This window comes from Ovis aries, chromosome 10 (genome assembly GCF_016772045.2).
Source record: "Ovis aries strain OAR_USU_Benz2616 breed Rambouillet chromosome 10, ARS-UI_Ramb_v3.0, whole genome shotgun sequence".
NCBI classification, from domain to species: domain Eukaryota; kingdom Metazoa; phylum Chordata; class Mammalia; order Artiodactyla; family Bovidae; genus Ovis; species Ovis aries.
The window spans coordinates 81,691,903-81,714,911 of record NC_056063.1 but is presented as its reverse complement, the minus strand read 5'-3'; the positions used below and the strand labels follow the sequence as shown (position 1 = coordinate 81,714,911).

General features: G+C 44.0%; 1 protein-coding gene and 1 long non-coding RNA gene across 3 annotated transcripts in view; one reads left to right on the top strand and one right to left on the bottom strand.

The window, feature by feature from the left end:
- Positions 1–12,672, bottom strand: part of LOC132657268 (uncharacterized) — a 21,552-nt gene extending 8,880 nt beyond the window's left edge. The window contains exon 1 of the long non-coding RNA XR_009595156.1: positions 12,570–12,672. This is a non-coding gene — a long non-coding RNA (uncharacterized LOC132657268). The remainder of the gene's footprint in view (positions 1–12,569) is intronic.
- Positions 11,617–23,009, top strand: part of ARGLU1 (arginine and glutamate rich 1) — a 26,087-nt gene continuing 14,694 nt past the window's right edge. Inside the window, exons 1-2 of one of the 2 annotated variants that reach the window (XR_006061020.2) lie at positions 11,617–12,196; positions 20,525–22,610. Coding sequence is in view for 1 of the 2 variants with exons in the window: in XM_004012235.5 (XP_004012284.1) it covers positions 11,850–12,196; positions 20,525–20,750 (573 nt within the window). In the remaining variant the exon portion in view is untranslated. The remainder of the gene's footprint in view (positions 12,197–20,524; positions 22,611–23,009) is intronic. The other variant, XM_004012235.5, reaches the window with a different exon arrangement.

Below are 23,009 nucleotides of genomic sequence, written 5' to 3'. Positions count from 1 at the left end.
CCCAGAGGTTGAGAGGACGTAAACCTGTGAAGGTCGGGGGTAGAGAAGCAGCCAGTGCAAAGGCCCCGGGGCAGGACCGGGTCGGGGAGGGGAGGCCAAGGCACTGGACAGAGACGAACCAGCACACGGTCAGAGGCTTAGAGTGGCAGGGGGCTCTCTACAGCGGTGGATGAAAGTGAAAGTGAAAGTCGCTTGGTCCTGTCCGACTCTTTGCGACCCCATGGACTATACAGCCCATGTAATTCTCCAGGCTAGAATACTGGAGTGGGTAGCCTTTCCCTTCTCCAGAGGATCTTCCCAACCCAGAGATGGAACCCAGGTCTCCCACATTGCAGGCAGATTCTTTACCAACTGAGCCACAGGGGAAGCCCAAGAATACTAGGGTGGGTAGTCTATCCCTTCTTCAGCGGATCTTCCTGACCCAGGAATCGAACCGGGGTCTCCTGCATTGCAGGCAGATTCTTTACCAACTGAGCTACTAGGGAAGCAGCTGCTGATGAAGGTTCTATATGTAGGAAGCGTGCTCTGATTCACATCACTTAAATGAGCACCTTTGTAGCTGTGTGGAAAACCGACCACGTGAGCCAGCACAGGACTAGATTCAAGCTGTGAAGCTGAGCTGGAGCTCACAGGACTTGGTGTTTGACTGGACACACAGGAGAGGAAGAGGTTATGGCTGGAACAGCTGAGGTGGGAAGAACTGGAGATGCATGAAGGTTCTGTAAGGAACATCAGGAATCAGGAGTTTGGTTCTGAACAGGTTCTGGTTGAAATTCTTAGGACCTCTCCAAGTGGAGACATTAAGCAGGTGGCTGGATATGTAAGTCTGAACCTTGGGGGAAAAGGTCAGGCTGGAAATACAAGTTTGGGAGGCTCAGGAGCATGCAGCTGGTGTGCAGAGCCTGTGGGATCTCCAAGGGAGACAAGATAATCAGAGGGCCTGGGGGAACAGACGGAGAATGCAAAGGAATGGCCAGTGGGAGAGAGGGTGCGATGCCCTGAGCCGGTTCGGTATTTTCAGGAGAACGGCAGGATGTGAGTGGTGACTAAGGTCAAGACTGCAAATGGACGGTTGGGTTCTGTGAGCTCGGGGTCATCAGTGACATGGACAAGCACTCTTGCAGTAGAGGCTTCCAGCTGAAGAGAGTTCAGGGCGGAAGGAGTAAGGGTGAAGCTATTTCTACAAGAAATAGAGGCTGTTTGAAAAGTGTGCATAAGCAGGCACTCGCATTTTTGTTTTTCCCCATGGAAGTTAATTCAGTATCTTTGCACATTGACAAAGTAACCCAGGAGAAAGAAGAAATTAACCATGCAGGTGAGGGGGATAAAGGCAGGAACAAGAGGAAATAAGGGGCTTTTTCTGGTGGCTCAGACAGTAAAGAATCTGCTTGCAATACAGGAGGCCTGAGTTCGGTCCTGGGGTCAGGAAGATCCCCTGGAGAAGGGACTGACTACCTACTCCAGCATTCTTGCTGGGAAATCCCATGGACAGAGGAACCTGGCGGTTTACAGAGTCGGACATGACTCAGTGATAAACAACAACAGTTCCTGTTTTATTGGCTACTTTTGTAAATATTACACTTACTTTTGTTGCTTAGTTGCTAAGTCATGTCTTTGCAACCCCATGGACAGTAGCCCACCAGGCTCTGTCCGTGGGATTTCTCAGGCAAGAATACCAGAGTAGGTTTCCATTTCCTTCTCCAGGGGATCTTCCCCAACCTATGGATCGATCCCGTGTCTCCTGCATTGATGGGGGTTTCTTTACCACTGAGCCACCAGGGAAACCCCCAAAGAAGGATGTAAATAAATAAAGACTCTACACAAAGCAAAGCAAGCAGATACTATAAGTGAAAGACTTTAAAAAAATATTCTAAAACTGGAAAGACAACAGAAAATAATGTGACCGATAAACATCAGCTGTAAAATTCAAACTGGAACCTGTAACATTTCAGTTGCTACAGTTACAGGAAGACCTATAGAACCACAGCTCTGCAGAGGAGCTGGGGACCTACCTAGTACAGCCCTTCATCCTGAGGACAGCGAGGGCTCTTTACAGCCCTTCATCCTGCAGTTGAGGACAGCGAGGGCTAGAGAGCTGCAAAATCTTACTCAGAATCAGACAGAAGCCTGAGAGTATCTTCTACCTAGAATGCCTCACTACTTTGATTACATGTTCTTTGAAACATTTATTCGTAAAGGGTATTGTGATGATTTTTAAACACACCTGCACATTCTGTGAGCCCCCAGGAAGAGGCCTCTTCCCCTGAAATCTGCACCAACCCTGGTGACTCAATGGTTACAAACAGAATACAGTAGAAGTGATGGGATGACTTTGGAAGTCACATTGAGAAAAGGCTTGGGTAGTTTCTGCCTCACTTGTTCTCTTGGGTCACTGACATTGGGAGCACTGAGCTGGCACGAGGCCCCACGGTGTGCCCAGGCCACAGGTAGGTGATGTAGCTGAGTTTCCAGATGATGCCCTGGCCATCGAGTCGTGGTCCCCCTTCTGCTTTCTGCCACTGAACCTTCCCAACCGAGCCCCCAGACAACCTGGAGCAGAGACAAGCCATTTCTGCTGCTGTTGTTCACGCAGTCATGTCTGAGTCTTAACCAATCCATGGGCTGTAGCACACCAGGCTTCCCTGTCCTTTACCATCTCCCAGAGTGTGCTCAAACTCAGTGTCCCTTGAGTCAGTGATGCCATCCAACCCATCTCGTCCTCTCCCACTGTACACAGAATCTCTGTGCATGATAAAATGGTTCTTTAAGGCCAAAGTTTTGGGGTGGCTTGTTGCAGCAGCATGAAAATGAATACTATCTTTCCTCCACTACTATGGCTTTTTAAATGGAGAGCAAAGAGGAAAAATTTATTCCTAGTCTATTTTATCTTCAAATCCAAGTAAAGCCAAAAGGCTGTACTTGATTTGAGAAGAGAAATGAAATAAAACTTGGTTCTGAATTTTAACTTTCTGCAGCACAGAGAAACAAATTATAAGGCTAGCCCAAGAAGTTTTTCTTTTCTAAATGTCACAAGATTTTCAGATGATAAACACTTGCTTAGCAGCACAGTACTCAAGCAAATATCCTGGCAACTAATCACATATATTCAAGATTTTTTTTTTCCCCCAGGGAGAAATTTTTTGTTGTTGTTGAAGAATAGAGCTGTACTTTAAAAGTATTTGAAAGCAAAAGCAAACCAGAGGCTTCTCTGCTCTTAAGTACAATTCGGCTGATTTACTTTCATAATGTAAACATCTTTTTTTCTTTTTTCCTAATTAAGCCAAGTAAACAAAGCAGGATAAGGGCTTGTGTTGGTGTGAAGTGTTCTCGGCAGCCCCTGAAAGGCCTAGCAGGTACAGACACATTCAGAGACCTGGAAAACCAAGATACTGTATTAAGTGTATTAATTCCCTGTGGCTGCTGTCACCAATTACCTCAAACTCTGCGCTTGAAAACAACAGAACTGGACTTCCCTGGTGGCTCAGTGGCAAAGAGTCCGCCTGCTGATGCAGGAGACACGGGTTCTGTCCCTGATGTGGGCAGATCCCACGTGGACTGGAGTCACTACGACTGTACACAACTAGGAAGCCTGTCCTCTAGAGCCCGGGAGCTACAGCTACTGAAGCCCACGGGGCTGCAACTCCTCAAGCCTGCATGCTTCAGGGGCAGCTGTGAAGCTGTGCAAAAGCCCTTTCACCTCTCCGGTCTCTCAATACTCATCCGTGAGCAGGGATTAGCCAAGGCAAACGCAGTCACAGACCAGCCACCAGGCATCACCCAGTGAGGAATGCTGACACTCAGGCCCCAGCCCGGACCCACTGAGCCAGCGAGAGCATTTAAACTGCTTCCAGTGCACCTGCAAGCCTGAGAAGCACTGAGCACTGTTCCTGGGGCACGATGATTTGCCAATAAACGCGAATCCCCCCTGCCTATAAACCCCACAAAGGCACTTACATAAAATGGCTGAGTTTACATTTAAAAACGGAAGACTAAAAGGAAAGAAAGGAGGAGAGCAGGCCATTCTTAGAATGTCTCATTCTAAAAAAAAAAAAAAATGGCTAACTAGGAACAGGCTGGTACTGAAACGCTAATTTCTGGGACTCTTTGGTATATGTCAACTTTTTTTTTTTTTTTAAGAAAAGATTGTTCATGCTATGTGGGGAAAAGAAATCCAGATATGAGTCACAGCTCACTCACATTTTTTTAAGGGTGTATTATCTGAAAGAAATAGGTGAATTCGTAGGTTACTGGTATACGTTCTTGTGGGAGTTAAAACAATTAAGTGTAAAACAAAAAGCTTGGAAGTCATGTCTCCATCTCTCAGAACAAGAAAAGAGCTGCATAAACTGAAAGTGTTAGTCTCTCAGTCATGTCCGACTCTGTGCAACCCCGTAGACTGTAGCCCACCAGGCTCCTCTGTCCATGGGATTCTCCAGGCAAGAGGACTGGAGTGGGTTGCCATTTCCTTCTCCAGGGGATCTTCCCAACCCAGGAATCAAACCTAGGTTTCCTGTATTGTAAGCAGATTCTTTACCGTCTGAGCTACCAGTGAAGCCCTGTACAAACTGAAAGTCAATGAATTTTCTTAGCTCCATCAGAGAATTGAGGTCCTGGGATAAACCAACACCTGAAAACTACAGACAGGTGAGGATCGAGAACACAGCAGCAGCTCTGGGACCAGGAGCAGGGCTTTCGTGGTTCCCACAGCACAGTGCACGACACGGATGACAGGCTAACAGACCATGCAAGGGTTCCCCACATTTCCATGGATTTCAGCAGCCCCATCAGGTTTTCATGGGGAAGATGGGAGAAAAATCCCCTTGTTTAGCTGGGGGTGGGGGTGAGGGGTAGGAGCCATTTCAAAACATGTCATGACAGAAGTTTAACCAAAGTTTGACTAACACACATTTGCTCCCATTGATCAGTGGGGACAAAATAGTTCAGCTCATTTAAGAGACAAAGCACGGAAATTTGGAGGGTCTGTGTCTGACCTTTTCATAAATAATCAAGGTACTCCTGTTAAGTCTCATTTAGTCTTACAGGGGGTTGGTGGGGGAGGGGAATGGGTTCCTTGCAGTGAGCTTTTTCTCCAAACACAAAGTATGAGAAATCTCTTAATTGTCACTGTTTTCCAGGAGTATGGGGTTCAGATAACAGTCAGCACCATTAACAGTAAGGGTTTCCAAGAATGATCTAAGACTCTTCACTATTTCTCCTCTGACTCTTCTTTACAGAGATCTGAGTTTCTGACCCTTATCCTTCTCCTTCTCTCTGAGGAACTTTTCAAACTGTTTCTTGCAAGGCAGGTCTACTTTTGCTTCTCTGAGAAGATCTGTATTTCTCTTTTACTTTTGAAGGATAATTGTGCTGGATACAAAATTCTAGGTCATTGTTTTTTTTTTTCTTTTTCTTTCAAAACTCCAAATATGTCACCCCACCGTCCTTTACTAGGCATGGTTTCCGGTGAGAAGTCTGATATGATGCTGACCTTTGTGTCTCTGCATGTAAGTTCATGGAGTGTGCAATGCCAAAACTTTGATAAAGTGGACAACTGAAGTGTGTGTGTCCCTCATGGTTTCAGTGCATCCTCAAAGACAAGTTCCCAGGAATCTGAATGGCTTTGATCCACTTTTCTTTTCCAGTTTTTTTTTTTTTTTTTCTTAAACTATTCTTGACGGAGTGCCTCTAAGAGAAGCATGTAGGGTGCTCACTAAAAATGCAGACTCTTCGGTCCAAGCACTCTGAGAATCTCTGGCCAAAGGACACAGGATTTTACATTAAAAATAAATCTCTAGGTGGCAAAACCATTGCTTCATAGTTACATATTTTATGTCATATAATTATTTAAGAGTGATATTTTATGCTTTCCTATGTATTTAGATTTCAATCCATCTTTAATTTGCTTTCTGTTATGATGCAAAGGGATTCCTTGGTAGTTCAGATGGTAAAAAATCCGCCTGCCGTGTGGGAGACCTAGGTTCGATCCCTGGGTTGGGAAGATCTCCTGGAGGAGGGCATGGCAACCCACTCCAGTGTTCTTGCCTGGAGAATCCCCATGGACAGAGGAGCCTGGCGGGCTACAGGCCATGGGGCCACAAACAGTAAGACATGACAGAGTGACTAAGCACAGCACATGATGCAAAAATCTAAATTAAATTAACTGTATTTTTAATGTTTTTACTTTAATTATGCCAGTAGCATTTATTAATAACCCATCTTTTCCCACCAAATTAAAGCATCACCCTTATGATAGATTGTGGAGTTTCTCACAGTTTTTAAAAAAGACACATCCCTTTATTCTTTTCGTAAAATATCATGTACTAATCATAAAGAATTCGTGACATGCAGAAAAATAAGGTTGTTTAAAAAACCCTGCTGTCTTAGATTGAACAGTATCCCTCCAAAATTCATGTCACCCTGCATTTGTGAACTTATTTGGAAATGGGATCTTTGCAGATTTAATTACATTAGCATGAGATCTTACAGGATTACGGTTGGTCCTAATTAAAAAAATTAGTACTAACATAACAAATTTGGCCTTGGAATACGGAATGAAGCAAGGCAAAGGCTAATAGAGTTTTGCCAAGAGAACACACTGGTCATAGTAAACACCCTCTTCCAACAACACAAAAGAAGACTCTATACATGGACATCACCAGATGGTCAACACTGAAATCAGACTGATTATATTCTTTGCAGCCAAAGATGGAGAAGCTCTATACAGTCAGCAAAAAACAAGACTGGGAGCTGACTGTGCCTCAGATCATGAACTCCTCATTGCCAAATTCAGACTGAAATTGAAGAAAGTAGGGAAAACCACTAGACCATTCATGGTTATGACCTAAATCAAATCCCTTATGATTATACAGTGGAAGTGAAAAATAGATTTAAGGGACTAGATCTGATAGATGAGTGCCTGATGAACTATGGAATGAGGTTCGTGACATTGTACAGGAGACAGGGATCAAGACCAGCCCCATGGAAAAGAAATGCAAAAAAGCAAAATGGCTATCTGGGGAGGCCTTACAAATAGCTGTGAAAAGAAGAGAAGCGAAAAGGAAAGATATAAGCATCTCAATGCAGAATTCCAAAGAATAGCAAGAAGAGATAAGAAAGCCTTCCTCAGTGATCAATGTAAAGAAATAGAGGAAAACAACAGAATGAGAAAGACTAGAGATCTCTTCAAGAAAATCAGAGATACCAAGGGAACATTTCATGCAAAGATGGGCTCGATAAAGGACAGAAAAGGTACGGACCTAAGAGAGGCAGAAGATAGTAAGAAGAGGTGGCAAGAATACACAGAAAAACTGTACAAAAAAGATCTTCACGACCCGGATAATCACGATGGTGTGATTGCTCACCTAGAGCCAGACATCCTGGAATGTGAAGTCAAGTGGGCCTTAGAAAGCATCACTACGAACAAAGCTAGTGGAGGTGATGGAATTCCAGTTGAGCTATTTCAAATCCTGAAAGATGATGCTGTGAAAGTGCTGTAGTCAGTATGCCAGCAAATTTGGAAAACTCAGCAGTGGCCACAGGACTGGAAAAGGTCAGTTTTCATTCCAATCCCAAAGAAAGGAAATGCCAAAGAATGCTCAAACTACCGCACAATTGCACTCATCTCACATGCTAGTAAAGTAATGCTCAAAATTCTCCAAGCCAGGCTTCAGCAATATGTGAACCATGAACTTCCAGATGTTCAAGCTGGCCTTAGAAAAGGCAGAGGAACCAGAGATCAAATTGCCAACATCCGCTGGATTGTGGAAAAAGCAAGAGAGTTCCATAAAAACATCTATTTCTGCTTTATTGACTATGCCAAAGCCTTTGACCGTGTGGATCACAATAAACTGTGGAAAATTCTGAAAGAGATGGGAATACCAGACCACCTGACCTGCCTCTTGAGAAACCTGTATGCAGGTCAGGAAGCAACAGTTAGAACTGGAAATGGAACAACAGACTGGTTCCAAATAGGAAAAGGAGTATGTCAAGGCTGTATATTGTCACCCTGCTTATTTAACTTCTATGCAGAGTACATCATGAGAAACGCTGGGCTGGAAGAAACACAAGCTGGAATCAAGATTGCCGGGAGAAATATCAATAACCTCAGATATGCAGATGACACCACCCTTATAGCAGAAAGTGAAGAGGAACTAAAAAGCCTCTTCATGAAAGTGAACGGGGAGAGTGAAAAAGTTGGCTTAAAGCTCAACATTCAGAAAACGAAGATCATGGCATCTGGTCCCATCACTTCATGGCAAACAAACGGGGAAACAGTGTCAGACTTTGTTTTTTGGGCTCCAAAATCACTGCAGATCGTGATTACAGCCATGAAATTAAAAGACACTTACTCCTTGGAAGGAAAGTTATGAATAATCTAGACAGTCTACTGAAAAGCAGAGACATTACTTTGCCAACAAAAGTCCGTCTAGTCAAGGCTATAGTTTTTCCAGTGGTCATGTATGGGTGTGAGAGTTTGATTGTGAAGAAAGCTCAGTGCCGAAGAATTGATGCTTTTGAACTGTGGTGTTGGAGAAGACTGTTGAGAGTCCCTTGGACTGCAAGGAGATCCAACCAGTCCATTCTAAAGATCAGTCCTGGGTGTTCTTTAGAAGGAATGATGCTAAAGCTGAAACTCCAGTACTTTGGCTACCTCATGTGAAGAGTTGAGTCATTGGAAAAGACTCTGAGCTGGGAGGGATTCAGTGCAGGAGGAAAAGGGGACGACAAAGGATGAGATGGCTGGATGGCATCACCAAGTCGATGGACGTGAGGTTGAGTGAACTCCGGGAGTTGGTGATGGATAGGGAGGCCTGGCATGGTGCAATTCATGGGGTCGCAAAGAGTCGGACACGACTGAGCGACTGAACTGAACTGAACATAAGAAGGAAACCTGGGCTTCCTAGGTGGTACAGTGGTAAAGAATCCGCCTGCCAATGCAGGAGACACAAGAGACCCGGGTTCAGTTCCTGGGTCAGAAAGATCCCCTGGAGAAGAAAATGGCAACCCACTCCAGTATTCTCGCCTAGGAAATCCCATGGACAGAGGAACCTGGTGGGCTACAGTCCACAGAGTAACAAACAGTTGGACACAACTGAGCACACATGAAGAAGAAAACAGATGCACAGTGAATGCCATGTGAGGACAGAGACTGAGATTGAAAAGCCAAGGAAAGAAAGAATGCAACTACCAGAAACTAAGATAGAGGCACGGAATACAGTCTTCCTCTGAGCCTCCGAAAGAACCAACCTTGCCAACATCTTGAGTTTGGACAGCTGGACCCCAGAGCCGCAAGCGATTAAGTTTCTGTTGCTTTATGCCACCAGTCTGACTGTGGTGCTCTAAGAAACCAATATATCAACTACCAATAAAAAAAAACTGACTTTAACATCAAATGGCCCTCATTGCAGATGTGTTTAGTTCAGTCACTCAGCTGCATATGACTCTTTGTGACCCCATGGGCTGCAGCATGCCAGGCTTCCCTGTCCTTCACCAACTCCCAGAGCTTACTCAAACTCATGTCCATCAAGTTGGTGATGCCATCCATCTCATCCTGTGTTGTCCCCTTCTCTTCCCGCCTTCAATCATTTCCAGCATCAGGGTCTTTTCCAGTAAGTCAGTTCTTCGCATCAGGTGGCCAAAGTATTGGAGCTTCAGCATCAGTCCTTCCAACGAATATTCAGAGCTGATTTTCCTTTAGGATTGACTGGTTTGATCTTCCTGTAGTCCAAGGGACTCTCAAGAGTCTTCTCCAACACCACAGTTCAAAGCATCAGTTCTTTGGCACTCAACTTTCTTTATGGTCCAACTCTCACATCCATACATGTCTACTGGAAAAACCATAGCTTTCACTAGATGGACCTTTATCAGCAAAGTAATGCGGCATTTAGCATGATGTACTCTGCATTTAAGTTAAATAAGCAGGGTGACAATACACAGCCTTGACGTACTCCTTTCCCAATTTGAAACCAATCCATTGTCTCATGTCCAGTTCTAATTGTTGCTTCTTGATCTGCATACAGATTTCTTAGGAGGCAGGTAAAATGGTTTGGTATTCCCATCTGTTTAAGAATTTTTCAGTTTGTTGTGATCCACACAGTCAAAGGCTTTTGCATAGTCAATAAAGCAGAAGTAAATGTTTTTTTGGAACTCTCTTGCTTTTTCTATGATCCAGTGGAGGCTGGCAATTTGATCTCTGGTTCCTGTCTTTTCTAAATCCAGCTTGAACATCTGGATGTTCTTGGTTCATGTACCATTGAACTCTTGCTTGGAGAATTATATGTAAGCATGAAGTATAGTGTGAAAGTGTTAGTCACTCAGTCATGTCCAACTCTTTGTGACCCTATGGACTGTAGCCTGCCAGGCTCCCCTGTCCATGGGATTTCCCAGGCAAGAATACTGGAGTGGGTTGCCATTTCCTACTCAAGGAGCTCTTCCTAATCTGGGGATTGAACCCCAGCCTCCTGTACTGCAGGCAGATTCTTTACGTCTGAGCCATCAGACAAGCCCATAATATGTATACACATATTGTACACGTAACAGATTGAGAGAAATATTTCCAGTACAAGGTAATTCTGTACACTCTATATTATTATTATTTTACTTGAATCTATCTTAAAAAAAATTTAAAAACTGGATTTGTACTATTAGTCTGCTGATGGTTATTCCTATTTCTGTGCTAACAGCTTGGTGTTTAATTTTTTTATTATTATTACTTTTTTTAAGGGTTTTTTTGATCATTTACAACTGTGTGATCCTCTACACAAAATTTTAAATTATTTTTTAAGTCACCCTCGAGAGAATTTGGGGGTTTTTATGTCAATTGTGCTAATTTTCAAATTTGACTTGGGAAGAATTGGCCTATTTTTGGTCCTGACTTCTCATCCAAAGATTTGGCACATTTTTTTCATTTACTCAAGTCTTGTTTTCACCAAGAGTAATGGATTTATTTCATCACCAGGATCTTGTAACTCCTTAAACTTTACTTCCTTTATTCCTAATTACTTTAGTTTTTGATGCCACTGCAGATAAAATAATTTCCTTTTTAATAGGTTATTACTTGTTCAAAAGGAAAACTGCTAATTTTCCCTCTGCTTATCTCTCTCGAGTTTTAAGCCTCTTACTAAACTCAGTTTTGATGGAGATATCTGAATTTTTGCACTTGGCCTTTGAAGCGCTTACATTAACCCCTGGCTTTCCTGTATCCCAGCCTCCTTGCCAGCCAGCGAGCTGCACAGCCGCGTCATAAAGTGCGGTGTCTCCAGGGCACAGCACCAGGGAGCTCAGCTCAGAGGAAAGTGGTCTGTAGCCAGGGTCACTGACACTATTCTGGCCTGATTGACGAAACCAGCTCCTAAGAAATAACGCCGTCAGTCAGTTCGTACTGAGGCACCTTTCACCTGCGCCAAAACCGGACGAGCCCAATATCACGACCTTAGCATCTTACCAGGAAGCAAAACTGCTCTGGAGCAGAGGCCAAGGAGTCGGCCTCCCGCGCGGCAGGCCGGCGGAAAGAGCCGAGCGCGCTCGGAAGCTCCGGCCACGCCTTCCGCAGGGAGCGTCGGGGGCGGGGCTCGCGCGACGGCGCGTTGAGCGCGGGGCATTGTGGGAGGGGCGGCCGGTGCGGCCGCGGCTGCCATCTTAGCAACTCCTGGCGTTGCGGCCTTGTCGTTGGAGGCGGCCTTCGCGGCGGCCCTCGACCTCAGGGAGAGACGAGAGAGTCAGCTCGCTGACCAGCTTTCTTTCCCTCGGCCTCGACAGGCCTACCGGCTCGCGTCCGGAAGCGGAGGCGCGGGTAGCCCGGCACGTGCAGGGCCCGAAGCCAGCGGTTAGTCAGAGCGTCGCCCGGAAGGATGGGCCGGTCTCGGAGCCGGAGCTCGTCCCGCTCCAAGCACACCAAGAGCAGCAAGCACAACAAGAAGCGGAGCCGGTCCCGGTCGCGCTCTCGGGACAAGGAGCGCGTGCGGAAGCGCTCCAAGTCCCGGGAAAGTAAACGGAACCGGCGGCGGGAGTCGCGGTCCCGCTCGCGCTCCACCAACACGGCCGTGTCCCGGCGCGAGCGGGACCGGGAGCGCGCCTCGTCCCCGCCCGACCGCATCGACATCTTCGGGCGCACGGTGAGCAAGCGCAGCAGCCTGGACGAGAAGCAGAAGCGAGAGGAGGAGGAGAAGAAGGCAGAGTTCGAGCGGCAGCGGAAAATGTGAGCTTCCGCGCGGGGAATGGTGGGGGTGAGGGGAGTGAGGGTGGCGGGGGGGTTGGTGAGGGGAGACGGCGAGAGGGTGGTGCTGAGGAGAGGGGGCGGCGGGGGGGAGGGAGGTGGCGACGGGAGACGGGCTGACGGGCGAGTGGGGGGTGGCAGGGAAGAAGGGGGTGACGGGGCCAGTGAGGAGTGGCGGGCGTGAAGGGGGTCAGTGAGGGGCAGCGGCGGGTGACGCGGGAGTGAGGGGCGGCGAGGAGACGGGCGACGGCTGGGTCGGGATGGGGGGAGGTGGAGGAGGTTAGAGGGGTCGCCGGAACCGGGCCCCGCGGGCTTGCAGCCTCGGCGCCTGGAAAAGCGGGGGGTCGGGACCTACCCGCGAGTTGGTTGGGGAGGAAGACAGCGGGGACCGGCCTGGGAGGGCTTGGAGGGGAGGTCGCGTTTTGGCGCGAGAGGCGGCGGCGGCCAGTCCCGGAAGTGGGGGGTGCAGTTCCGAGCGGGCGGCGAGCCGCGTCGGCCCCCGAGGCTGACGAGGGATGCGGGCCTCTATCGCGTCGGAGACGTAGGACTCGAATTCTCGGGGTAAAGAAAAACACTCCAAAACCAGGCGTTGAACTTCCGTGTGTTCCTCCTGTTGAGCGATGTCGTGGTCGCTTTTCCCTTCTTGAGCCGCCTCTTTTTTTTTTTTTTTTTTTGAGGTGTGAAAAGCAAAACGCGCGAAGCTTAAGTGTACAGTAAGATGGGTGTTGACGCGTGCATTCACTGTGTAACCACCATCCCGAGCAAAGCTGCCTCCCTCCTTTTGCTGTGCGGTGCTTAGTCGCTCAGTCGTGTCCGATTCTGAGACCCCGTGGACTGTAGCCCGCCCGGCTCCTCTGTCCATGGGGGTTCTCCAGGCAGGAATACTGGAGTGGGCTGCCATGCCCTCCTCCAGGGGATCTTCCCGACCCAGGGGTCGAACCCGGCTCTCCCACAGTGCAGGCGGATTCTTTACCGTCTGAGCCCCCAGGGCATTGCGCTCTTCATTCAGTTTGCTGTGCAGTTCTCTGTAGCAGGCTTTGGTGCAAGCCTGTTGTTTCCCCTTGTGGTGTACTTGCTGTTAAGAAGACAGATTTGCTTTTACTTTTGCATTGATCCCATGCAGAAGAGGCACCTCTCGAGTTATCTTTTGATCTAAGACTAGGTGCACATAGTCCCAAGCTAATGAAATGGCGTGGGATAGTATGGTTTAATCATGAATTTTTGGTTTTAAAGTGTTGGGTTCTGTTTCGATTCAAGACTAGGGTGCTCTGATGCTTTGGGTGTTCTTTCCCACCCAGAGTTCGACTTGCTGACTCTACCTGTTTAACCGGCCGTCTTGCGTAGCTCTTGAGTGCATGCTCCCAACGCGCCCGTGAGGCAGGACAGTTACTGAATGTTGAATTTTCCCCAGCCAAGTTTTTCTTGTGTACTGATTGTGCAGGGATTTTAACTTTCTCTGTAGTGTGGCTTGTTTCTAAAAGCAAATCATTAAGAGGTCTGGGAATAGAAAACTAAGAGTCCCTTCACTGCGTTCCTTTAAAACGTGGCAGTGCTTTCATTTTTCCTTAGAAGTGTCAGTGATTGTATGAACACCAAGTACCCATAATTTCGGAGGAAATTTCAATTACATAGAATCTAGTTTTGTAAAGATGTAGCTCTCAAGTAACTATCAACATATGAGTATTTAATAAAAAAGACATCTCTGAGATAATATTTACATGTGAATCAAAGGATATCTCCAAAGAGTAATGGTTTTCCATTCATTAGAAAGCTCAAGAGTATGTATGGGAGGAATAGTTAGAGGATTTAGCAAACTTCACACGAATAGCAGAGAAGAAATCCAGAGATGAAATGAGAAACTTCCCTGGTGGCTCAGAGGGTAAAGCGCCTGTCTACAGTGCGGAAGACCCAGGTTCGATCCCTGGGTCGGGAAGATCCCGTGGAGAAGGGAATGGCAATCCACTCCAGTACTATTGCCTGGAGAATCCCATGGACAGAGGAGCCTGGTAGGCTACAGTCCATGGGGTTGCAAAGAGTCGGACACGACTGAGCGACTTCACTCACTCACTCACTATGTAGTTCCAAGCTGATAGAGGAGGCACACTTCCATTAGCATGTATGAAGGGAGGAGGGGGCAGAACTAGCATCCACCTTACACTGAATTCCTGTGTGTCCTGCTGTTAGTCATTCAGTCATGTCCGACTCTTTGTGACCCATGGACACTAGCCCACTGGCTCCTTTGTCCATGAAATTCTCCAGGCAAGAATACTGGATGGGTAGCCATTCCCTTTTCCAGGGGATCTGCCTGACCGAGGGATTGAACCTGTGTCTCTTGTAGTAGGCACTGCTTAATATGGTCTGATCATGCAGAGGAGACAGTTGAAAGGTCTAGGTTTCACAGCCGTGGGAATGGGCAGAAGTAGTTGTCTATCTACAAATTGTGTTAGTTAGCTCATTCAGCTAATACTTATGGAACATTTGAGAAATGCCAAGCACTATGCCAAGAGCTGTTATTCTGAAAGATGACTGACCCTCCAGGATCTCAGTCTAGCTTGAAGACGGGTAGGTGGGTAGGTAGGTTATAATGCAGTGTGGTAAATTCCGTGATGGTGATGTGACTGTGAAAAGGAGGCATCCTGGACAGCTCAACATCTTAGTTCTCTTGAGGAATGAGTGGCAGATAAAGATGGGAGACTGTCAGGCTCCCCATAGGATACATGGGCTCCCAGGGAGGGAGTCCCCCCAGCACTGCCAGCATAAAGGGAGAGGTGTAGATGGGCTTAATGTGGAGTAAAGAGATGACTGTGGACTTGAAATGCCATCAGTACGGAAGTCATGGAGTGACTGGAAGGGTAGATTCAGGCTGGGAATTGTGGGAAGGGTCTTGTAGGCTGAATTATGGAGCTTGGATTTCATCATAGAAACCAGAAGGGTTTAAAGCAGGCAGATGGTGTGGGGTTGTTGATTTGTTTGTTTTAAACAGATCAACTGCTGTGTAGGATAAATTACAGTAAATACATACAGGAGTAGTGAAGGAGCAGGTGTTGAAATGGACAAAAGGGGCAGATTTAAGAAACATTTAGAGAAAATAAAATTTGATGTGAAACATAAGGGAAGTAAAGCATTATTCTTGGCTCTATTGTGGCCATTGCACCTCAGCTACCAGAAGTTTAAGTCATGACACTGTGGGTCAGACTCAGGTGAAATGTCAGAAGCCTGGTGCATGGTGGAGGGGGAAAAGTAAAGGGAGTTTCCACTTGGCACTTCCAATGTAGGCACTAGATTTTGAAGATAGTGAGTTTATCCAAGCTTGATAGTGGGGGACTGAAACCTGAGAACCTTTGATCCTAGGTAGAATGACCCCGGGAGAGTGTGGGGAAGAGCGGAGGTCACAGGGATGTCTGTGTTTACCATTGGACAGAAGGAAAGTGCGTGGTCAGGCAGTGAGTGAAGAAGGAGCAGAAGACACTGTCGAGTGTACCTTCTTGTGAGAGGTCCAGTGTGAGGTGGAGAGAGACAGCAAAAATAAAATTGATCGGGCTTTAGCAATTAGAAAGTCTCAGTACAATTGGAAACCAGGCTGTTTTGCCATTTACACTTCTGAGACCTTGAATAAACTACCTACCTTTGAGCTTGATTTCTTATCTGTAAAATGGAGATACCTGTCTTGTTTATTGTGAAGGTTAGAAATAGTGCATTTGGGGTACCTAGGTGATATTTGTTATGTAGCAGTGAGACTCAGTAATGTTGTTTGTTAATTTATATACATGCAACCAGATTGAACCTGGTGAATTTAAGAAGTGATCTTATAAATCATAATCTTAATACAATAAAAGACAGACCTTAAAAAATTCTTTTTCTCAATTTTGAGGTTGATAATTCAGTTCGAAAGATCTCCTCCTAATGTCCCAGTCATTCAGTGTTGCACTCTCTCTCTGCTTCTGCACCCTTATTTTCATGTTTTATTTTGAGATGCTTTATGCCTGTTGTAATAACTGTTGGGGAAAGAGTGACTGAAAATGACTTGCAACAAATCAGGATAATAGTGGCATAGTAACTTCAGTGTTCAACTGCATGACATCTTGAGCGCCTTCTAAATGAGAATATCTGAAGTGAACTGCGACCTATAGTGATTCTGAGAATACTTGGGAGCTTATGGTGAGAGCAAGTTCAGTGTGTTGGAACTGCGTTTCAGGGAGGGTAGGGCTTTGAGAAGAACTTTAGGGAGAAAGATTAGGCTGATGTTGAAAAGAGTTTTATCAATTTTTACAGTATTTTGTAGCTAAGTTTTTGTGCATACCTGTGCCTTCCACGTTCATCTGGAGAAACAGTGCAGAGCAGGTCATTGCTTGTGGAGCAGCCAGGCTGAGGGCCACCCCTCAGCCACCTGCTTTGCCTCAGAGCCCATCAGATGTGCATGATGCTGTGGTGTATAAAGCTTTGGGCAGAGTGGTCAGTACTGAGTAAATACTGTTTGCTAATATTATGAAGCCCTTAAGCTCCTTGGATTGAGTTTGTACATTTTAAGGACTTAAAAATAATATTGCTCGATACTCTGTGCAAAGTCCCATTCAAATTAATGGTGCTGTGTTGCTGGGCCTTTGCTGTTTGTTCTAGTAGTTGCCGTTTTACCGTTGATTGTGATCAGTGTTTTTAAAAGACCTGAGGCAATGGAGAAAACTTGGTTTTGATTCACCCCTTTCATCAGTGTCAGGTTCTTACAAGAGGATGAATTTAGCAGAGGACTTTGAGGAAAAAATTAGAGAAAAGAATATCAAGAATGACACTCCTATGACCAAAGTTTAATGAATGACTATGCAGTGATTGTAGTGATACGTTTCATAAGATACTAATGATGAAATTGGGTTTTTTTTTCTTTTCCTGAGAAAGTTTCAGTGCCTCTTTTGAAAGTCAGCCTAATAGCTGCCTTATCAGTGATTATGATAATGAATTTGTCATCAGTAAAAATGAACTCAGTTTTTTTTAAGAACTATCCACCCATCCCACTCTCCTTCAGCTGAGTGGTACAGAAACGTTATGTTGTACTAGGTTTTATTCAGTTTTATACCATATATCTTTGCTTTAGTGGGAAGACAGACAAAGAAAGGGATCCAGACACAGAAAGGTGGGGTAAAGGGATACAGAGTCACAGTCAGGAGTCCAGGCTATGGTTTCTGGCACAGCATCTGGTACACAGTGGGTGGTTCAGTAGAGGCTTGTCCTGTCTCTCAGGTGCTTAATTCCCCTGTGCTTGTGTCATTGAGTTTCTGGATTCATGTGTGTGGAGGGAGGGGAATTAAAACAGTATTGGGCTTTTAACTTTTTCAGAGCTGGATCTAGACATTGATTAGTTTTTTCTGATTGCTGAAATACCAGTTCTAACCTTACCAAGAATAACAGCGATTATATCGTTGATAATCCTTGTAGGGGGCAGCTCTGCACTGGCGCTGTGACCTTGCCTATCTCCTGGCAGGGCACAGCAGCAAGGCCTAATTACAGTCTGGGGTGGGGTTGCCTGTTCCTTCAGGAACAGAGAGAGATAAGCAGCCTTGTGAGAAAGTCCATTGGGCCATTTCCCATCTCCTGGTTTCAGTTAAGCTTGGCAGTTTCCGCCTGCCCTCCCCTCGAGACTGTGAAACTGCTGAGCTGTAGTTACAGAGTTGACTCCTTAGCAGAAGCTGCCTCTTGCCTACACTGCTTGTCACCATGTGTGGCCTGTTACCTGGCCCCTCTGGTTTGGTGTTCATCAGTGGGAGCAGAGACCCAGGGAGCTGATACCATGCTGGTGTGGCTTTTGCTGTAAGTAATAACACTGAATCTATTTAGGCTCATTTTGTACTTACTGACCAAATCTGTGGAAATGTGGCCCCATCAGCCATTGTGCTGTATTGCTGTCATTTAGGGACAGTTTGCTTGTCAGAAACACTAAATAAATGTCAGATCTCTTCCACCTTTACCAAACTCCTTGGTTAATTAGGCAGCTTTTCTACTGAAAACCTAACTCAAAGCCTTATCCCATTCTTCTCCCTCTTTACTACTTTGTTTGGAAAGTTTTTAATTGGAACTTGGTTTATAGTGTCCTTTTAAGAGTTGAGTTGTACCATTTTTGAAATTTTAAAATGAAATTTCTTCTAGACTTACACATTTATTAATTTTATAAGAACCAACTAACAAAAGAACGTGTGCAGGTTATGTGTATACTTTTAAAACATGGTGTTACGAAAGCGTTCAGTTTACCAAAATGGAGTACTATAATCCTCATACTTCATACAGGTTCAGCAGTTGTTAGCCTTGCTTGTTTCTTTTCATGTTTGTCTTTCTGTTTGGATGAATTAGAGAAACAACGTGGTTATATTTGAAATATAGTTTTAATTTGTATTGAAGTCACTGCCTGATTTCCTTTAGATATTCTGGTCACTCATTTTTAGTGTTGAAGTAGATATCTGTTCTGTTTTACTGAGCTGCTGTAGATGAAGGCTTATTGGAACTGCCTTAATATGATATTTTATTGAAACTTAAGGGAAAAGAGCACAGTTAGAGTACATGTTAGGCTTTCATGTCCCCCCCCCCCCCCAATTATAATCACTAACAATGTAATGTTGGGAAGAGATAGTTAAGAGACAAGCAACAGAATCTTCAGAATGGTTATTTCAGATATCTGGAGCCTAATAGAAATTATGCTTTCTCAAGAAGCTCCTATCTCCCTGGCAGAAATACGTAGAGATTATAAATGCAGAAACAGATATGAATTGGAATGTTAGATATGCTGGTGTTAGTGTGGTATCACTGAATAAATAACAGGAGTTAAGAATGAAAGCACCTTAGTGGAAATTGAATCACCCCCCAAAATAGTTGACTTGAAGTGGATTAGGATATTTAAAGGTCACTTAGAATCTATAATGGAGAAGGAAATGGCAACCCACTCCAGTATTCTTGCCTGGAGAATCCCATGGATTGAGGAGCCTGGTGGGCTACAGTCCATGGGGTCCCAAAGAGTCGGACACGACTGAGCGACTTCACTCACTAGAAACTATAGTCTTAACAGATAAATTGAATGACTTCATACATACATATGAGTCATCAAAAGATAGAAAGGTTACAGATTTTGTCTGATTTTGTGGTTGTGAGAAAGTTGAAGCATTAATAGATTGACCTCTTAGGATTTAGGTATACTTTCAGAGTCTTTTGCATTCATTTCAGCACAGATTGTCTCAAATAATGCTGTTGAATAGAAATGTAATGTGAGCCAGATTTAAAAAAAAACTAGTGAAATTAATTTTAATACAGCCTGTATCTTTATTTTTTTCTTTTTACTATCAGTTCACACTGGATGCATGTGACTAGTGGCTGTCATTGGAGATCACGTGTATAAAATGTACGAGGTTTCCACTATGGTGCCTTTATAAATGTCAGTATCTTCAGCACCAAATTTCGCCTTGAGTAAATAAGTTCATATGTAACATCTAAATGGGATTAGAATAATTAAGCAATATCATGCTTCATTGAGCTTTTTAGTAGAAGTGATGATAAAAATGCATTTCATCCACTTCCCCATATCTGGAGATGGAAATGGCAACCCACTCCAGTATTCTTACCTGGAGAATTCCGTGAACAGAGGAGCCTGGTGGGCTACAGTCCATGTGGTCGCAAAGAGACACAACTTAGTGACTAGCACTCTCCATATTTGGTAGAGTGTTGAATTGACAGTCAATTAACGAAAGAACAGGTTCATTAAAGGGTAAAAGTTGTGAAGCTAAATAAGTCTGTGTTCTGTCTAAAAGCTGAAGTACTATTGCTTTCGCACTGTGAATCTCTTTGAATCTGTATTTATTCTGACCTTGCTTGTAGTGAGGGAGGAGGAATCAATTTAGTTGGTCTGAATTGCTTGCTACATAAGTTTCTCCTAACTTTTGTGTAACTCATTGCTTAGATTAAATGGATAGGCAGATGAGCAAATCATATATTTAATAGCTTGTCCTTTGATTATAAAGCTGATAGTGAAAGTAGATTTTCTGTTTGAGATTTACTCTGCGGTTCCTAAAGCTAAGGCATTAAGCTCTTTGTATATACTAGTCTTTTTGTATTTACTTTAGAAAGTGACAGAAGAAAAAATCATGATCTTATATTTATTTGAATTTTGGTATCATTTAACCTCTTGATATCTACCTTTTCCTTGTATGTTACATGAGAATGAGTTGTAAAATCATAGAACTATATAATTGGACTCTGTTTTACAGACTTAGAACTAGTTCTCTTTCAACTCTTGGTTTATTATATTATCAAAATCACTTTTCCCGCTTTGTTTGCTAGTCGGCAACAGGAAATAGAAGAAAAACTCATCGAGGAAGAAACAGCACGAAGAGTGGAAGAACTGGTGGCCAAAAGGGTAGAGGAAGAACTGGAGAAAAGGAAGGATGAAATTGAGCGAGAAGTTCTCCGGAGGGTGGAGGAAGCCAAGCGCATCATGGAAAAGCAGTTGCTCGAAGAACTCGAGCGACAGAGACAAGCTGAGCTTGCAGCACAAAAAGCCAGAGAGGTAACGCTCGGTCGTTGGGAAAGTAGAGACAGTCCATGGCAAAACTTTCAGTGTCGGGTGTGCCTCCTGCTCAGTTCAGAAAGAGATGGAATACAGACTCATTCCTTTCTCGTCTAAACTTAACATTGCTGTGGAAGTTAATTTTTTAGCCTATTCAGATGTGCTGACTGATACTTAAAAGTTATTTCCATAAAACTATCCAAGGATACTTTTTGATTGAATGAAACTGGCTTACATATTTGAGAAGTGTTTGAAACTTTTGCCATGGCTGCAGGACTTACACTCTTCTTTGGGAGGGTGGGGGGGACAGGGAGTGGGAAAGGGAAAGGGTAATAATCCACCTGTGGGTGTGTGTTCTTCTTTTCTGTTCCTCACTCTTACTGCCTAGACTGTGAGAGGCTTCTTGCCTTCAGTCAGATTAAAAAGAGCAGGGCCTAACGTGAGTGACAGCACCTGCTTTTGATAAATAGGTTTTCTTGCTCTTCTTTTTTTCCTTCTTTTATTCCTTGCCCCCTACCCCAAATCCTGCTTCAACACAATGGACTAATTCTAGCATTCTGATCATAAGGCCCTCCATTTTCCTAATGTGTTTCAAGGATCTTTTTAGGAAAAATGTCCAGATTATTCATCCACTTTTTTAGTATCTACTAACAACTCCTTTTTTCCTCTAGAGAGTTATGAAGGAACAGGTTGTCCTTGTCTGGAGTCAAGCTAAACACACGATTTGTTTTATCAGCAGCTGGAGCAGAAGTTGAAAATGTCTTTCTGTGAGACAGTAATTTGCTACTGAAGCTTTATGGCTTGTTTGCACTGATTACTCCAGGATCCTAAAACTTGCTGAAAGTCACTGAAACACTCGAGGCAAATTACTTTACAGCACTGAGTGTCCCTCAACATAGTTGCATAATAACTGAATTCCATTGATGTGTGCCATAGGAAAACCCGTAGTTCTATTTTGTTGAACTTCAATGTTTTATTCAAAATAATGTGATTGATTGTCATTTTTAATCTTGGCATTATTGTGGACAAGTTGACCTTATATTAAATCTCTGTTTTCCAGTAAGTGTAGTTTTTCAAATGCATTTTCCCTCGTGCTGTCTTTAACTAGATACACATGTCTATATTTAGTGGATGTCACAGCCTCTGCAATTGAGTATATGAAATTTTGATTAGTGCTTTTCATGATGAAGATACTTTTGGAGTAATGGTGCTGTCTTGTAGCGAGTTATTAATCATAGGAAGATTTTTTTCTCTTCATTTGCTTTTTGTTTCATATTAACAAAATTTTTTTTTTACACGGACACAACCCTCCTGACAGTCTTCCCAAATATTAAAATCATTTGAATATGTATGCTGTGATTGCAACACTGCCCAAACCATCAAGCAGTCTTCATATAGTTTGCATTATAAAATCTCATTAAATTCTCCAAGAAAAAATAAATTACAGAATTTTATTTCCTGACCATGCACCCCCTGGATTCCTGATTTTCAGTTCAGATTGTAGATGACAAGTTAAGCTGCCTTTAGAAATTGTCAACAATTCTGAATGTTAAGTCCATTTTCCCCATGGAAGAAGCCCTTAGTTCCATGAAGTATGGATTACCATTTGTATTTTTCACTAACAGTAAATGTATTTTTCTTATTAATTGTTTGCCTTAGGAATGATGAATTACATTTTTTGTTCCTTCTTACCATAAACATCTGCATTCCTCAGCTCAGCCTTCCTTGTATGTTGTTTCTTTATAAATGGTTGAGCTGCTGATGCAGGTTTTGCCAAGCTAACAGTACAAATCATTTTAAAGAGGAAGCTGGCGCGTATGGCAGCCGAGGAGCACACTCTGCAGGACACTGGACAAGACAGTAAATATTCAACTTTTAATGCTGATTAAAGGAGTATAGGTAAAGAATACGTAGGTATACATAATTGGTGAGACAAATATTCACTTTATTTATCTTTTATATATTATTTTTTAATTTGGTAAATACTATCCAGTTTTGTAGTTGTCCTTGTTGATTTGTGTGATGTTAAAGTATTAGTAGTAACTGCCAGGAAACTGTCATTAGGGAGGGTGTAGTCGGTTGCTGTTTGGACTGGGAGGGATGATTGAAATTTAGTGCTAGAAACAAATGTTAGTGGCTGCACAGTTTATCATTTGTCAGACAGAAGGTAGCTATACAGCTGCCCTGTTAAGTCAGATCAAAAAAGTTCAGAGGAAGATTAGTAAGTATTTATCAATTAAAAAAAAAAAAACATTTTAT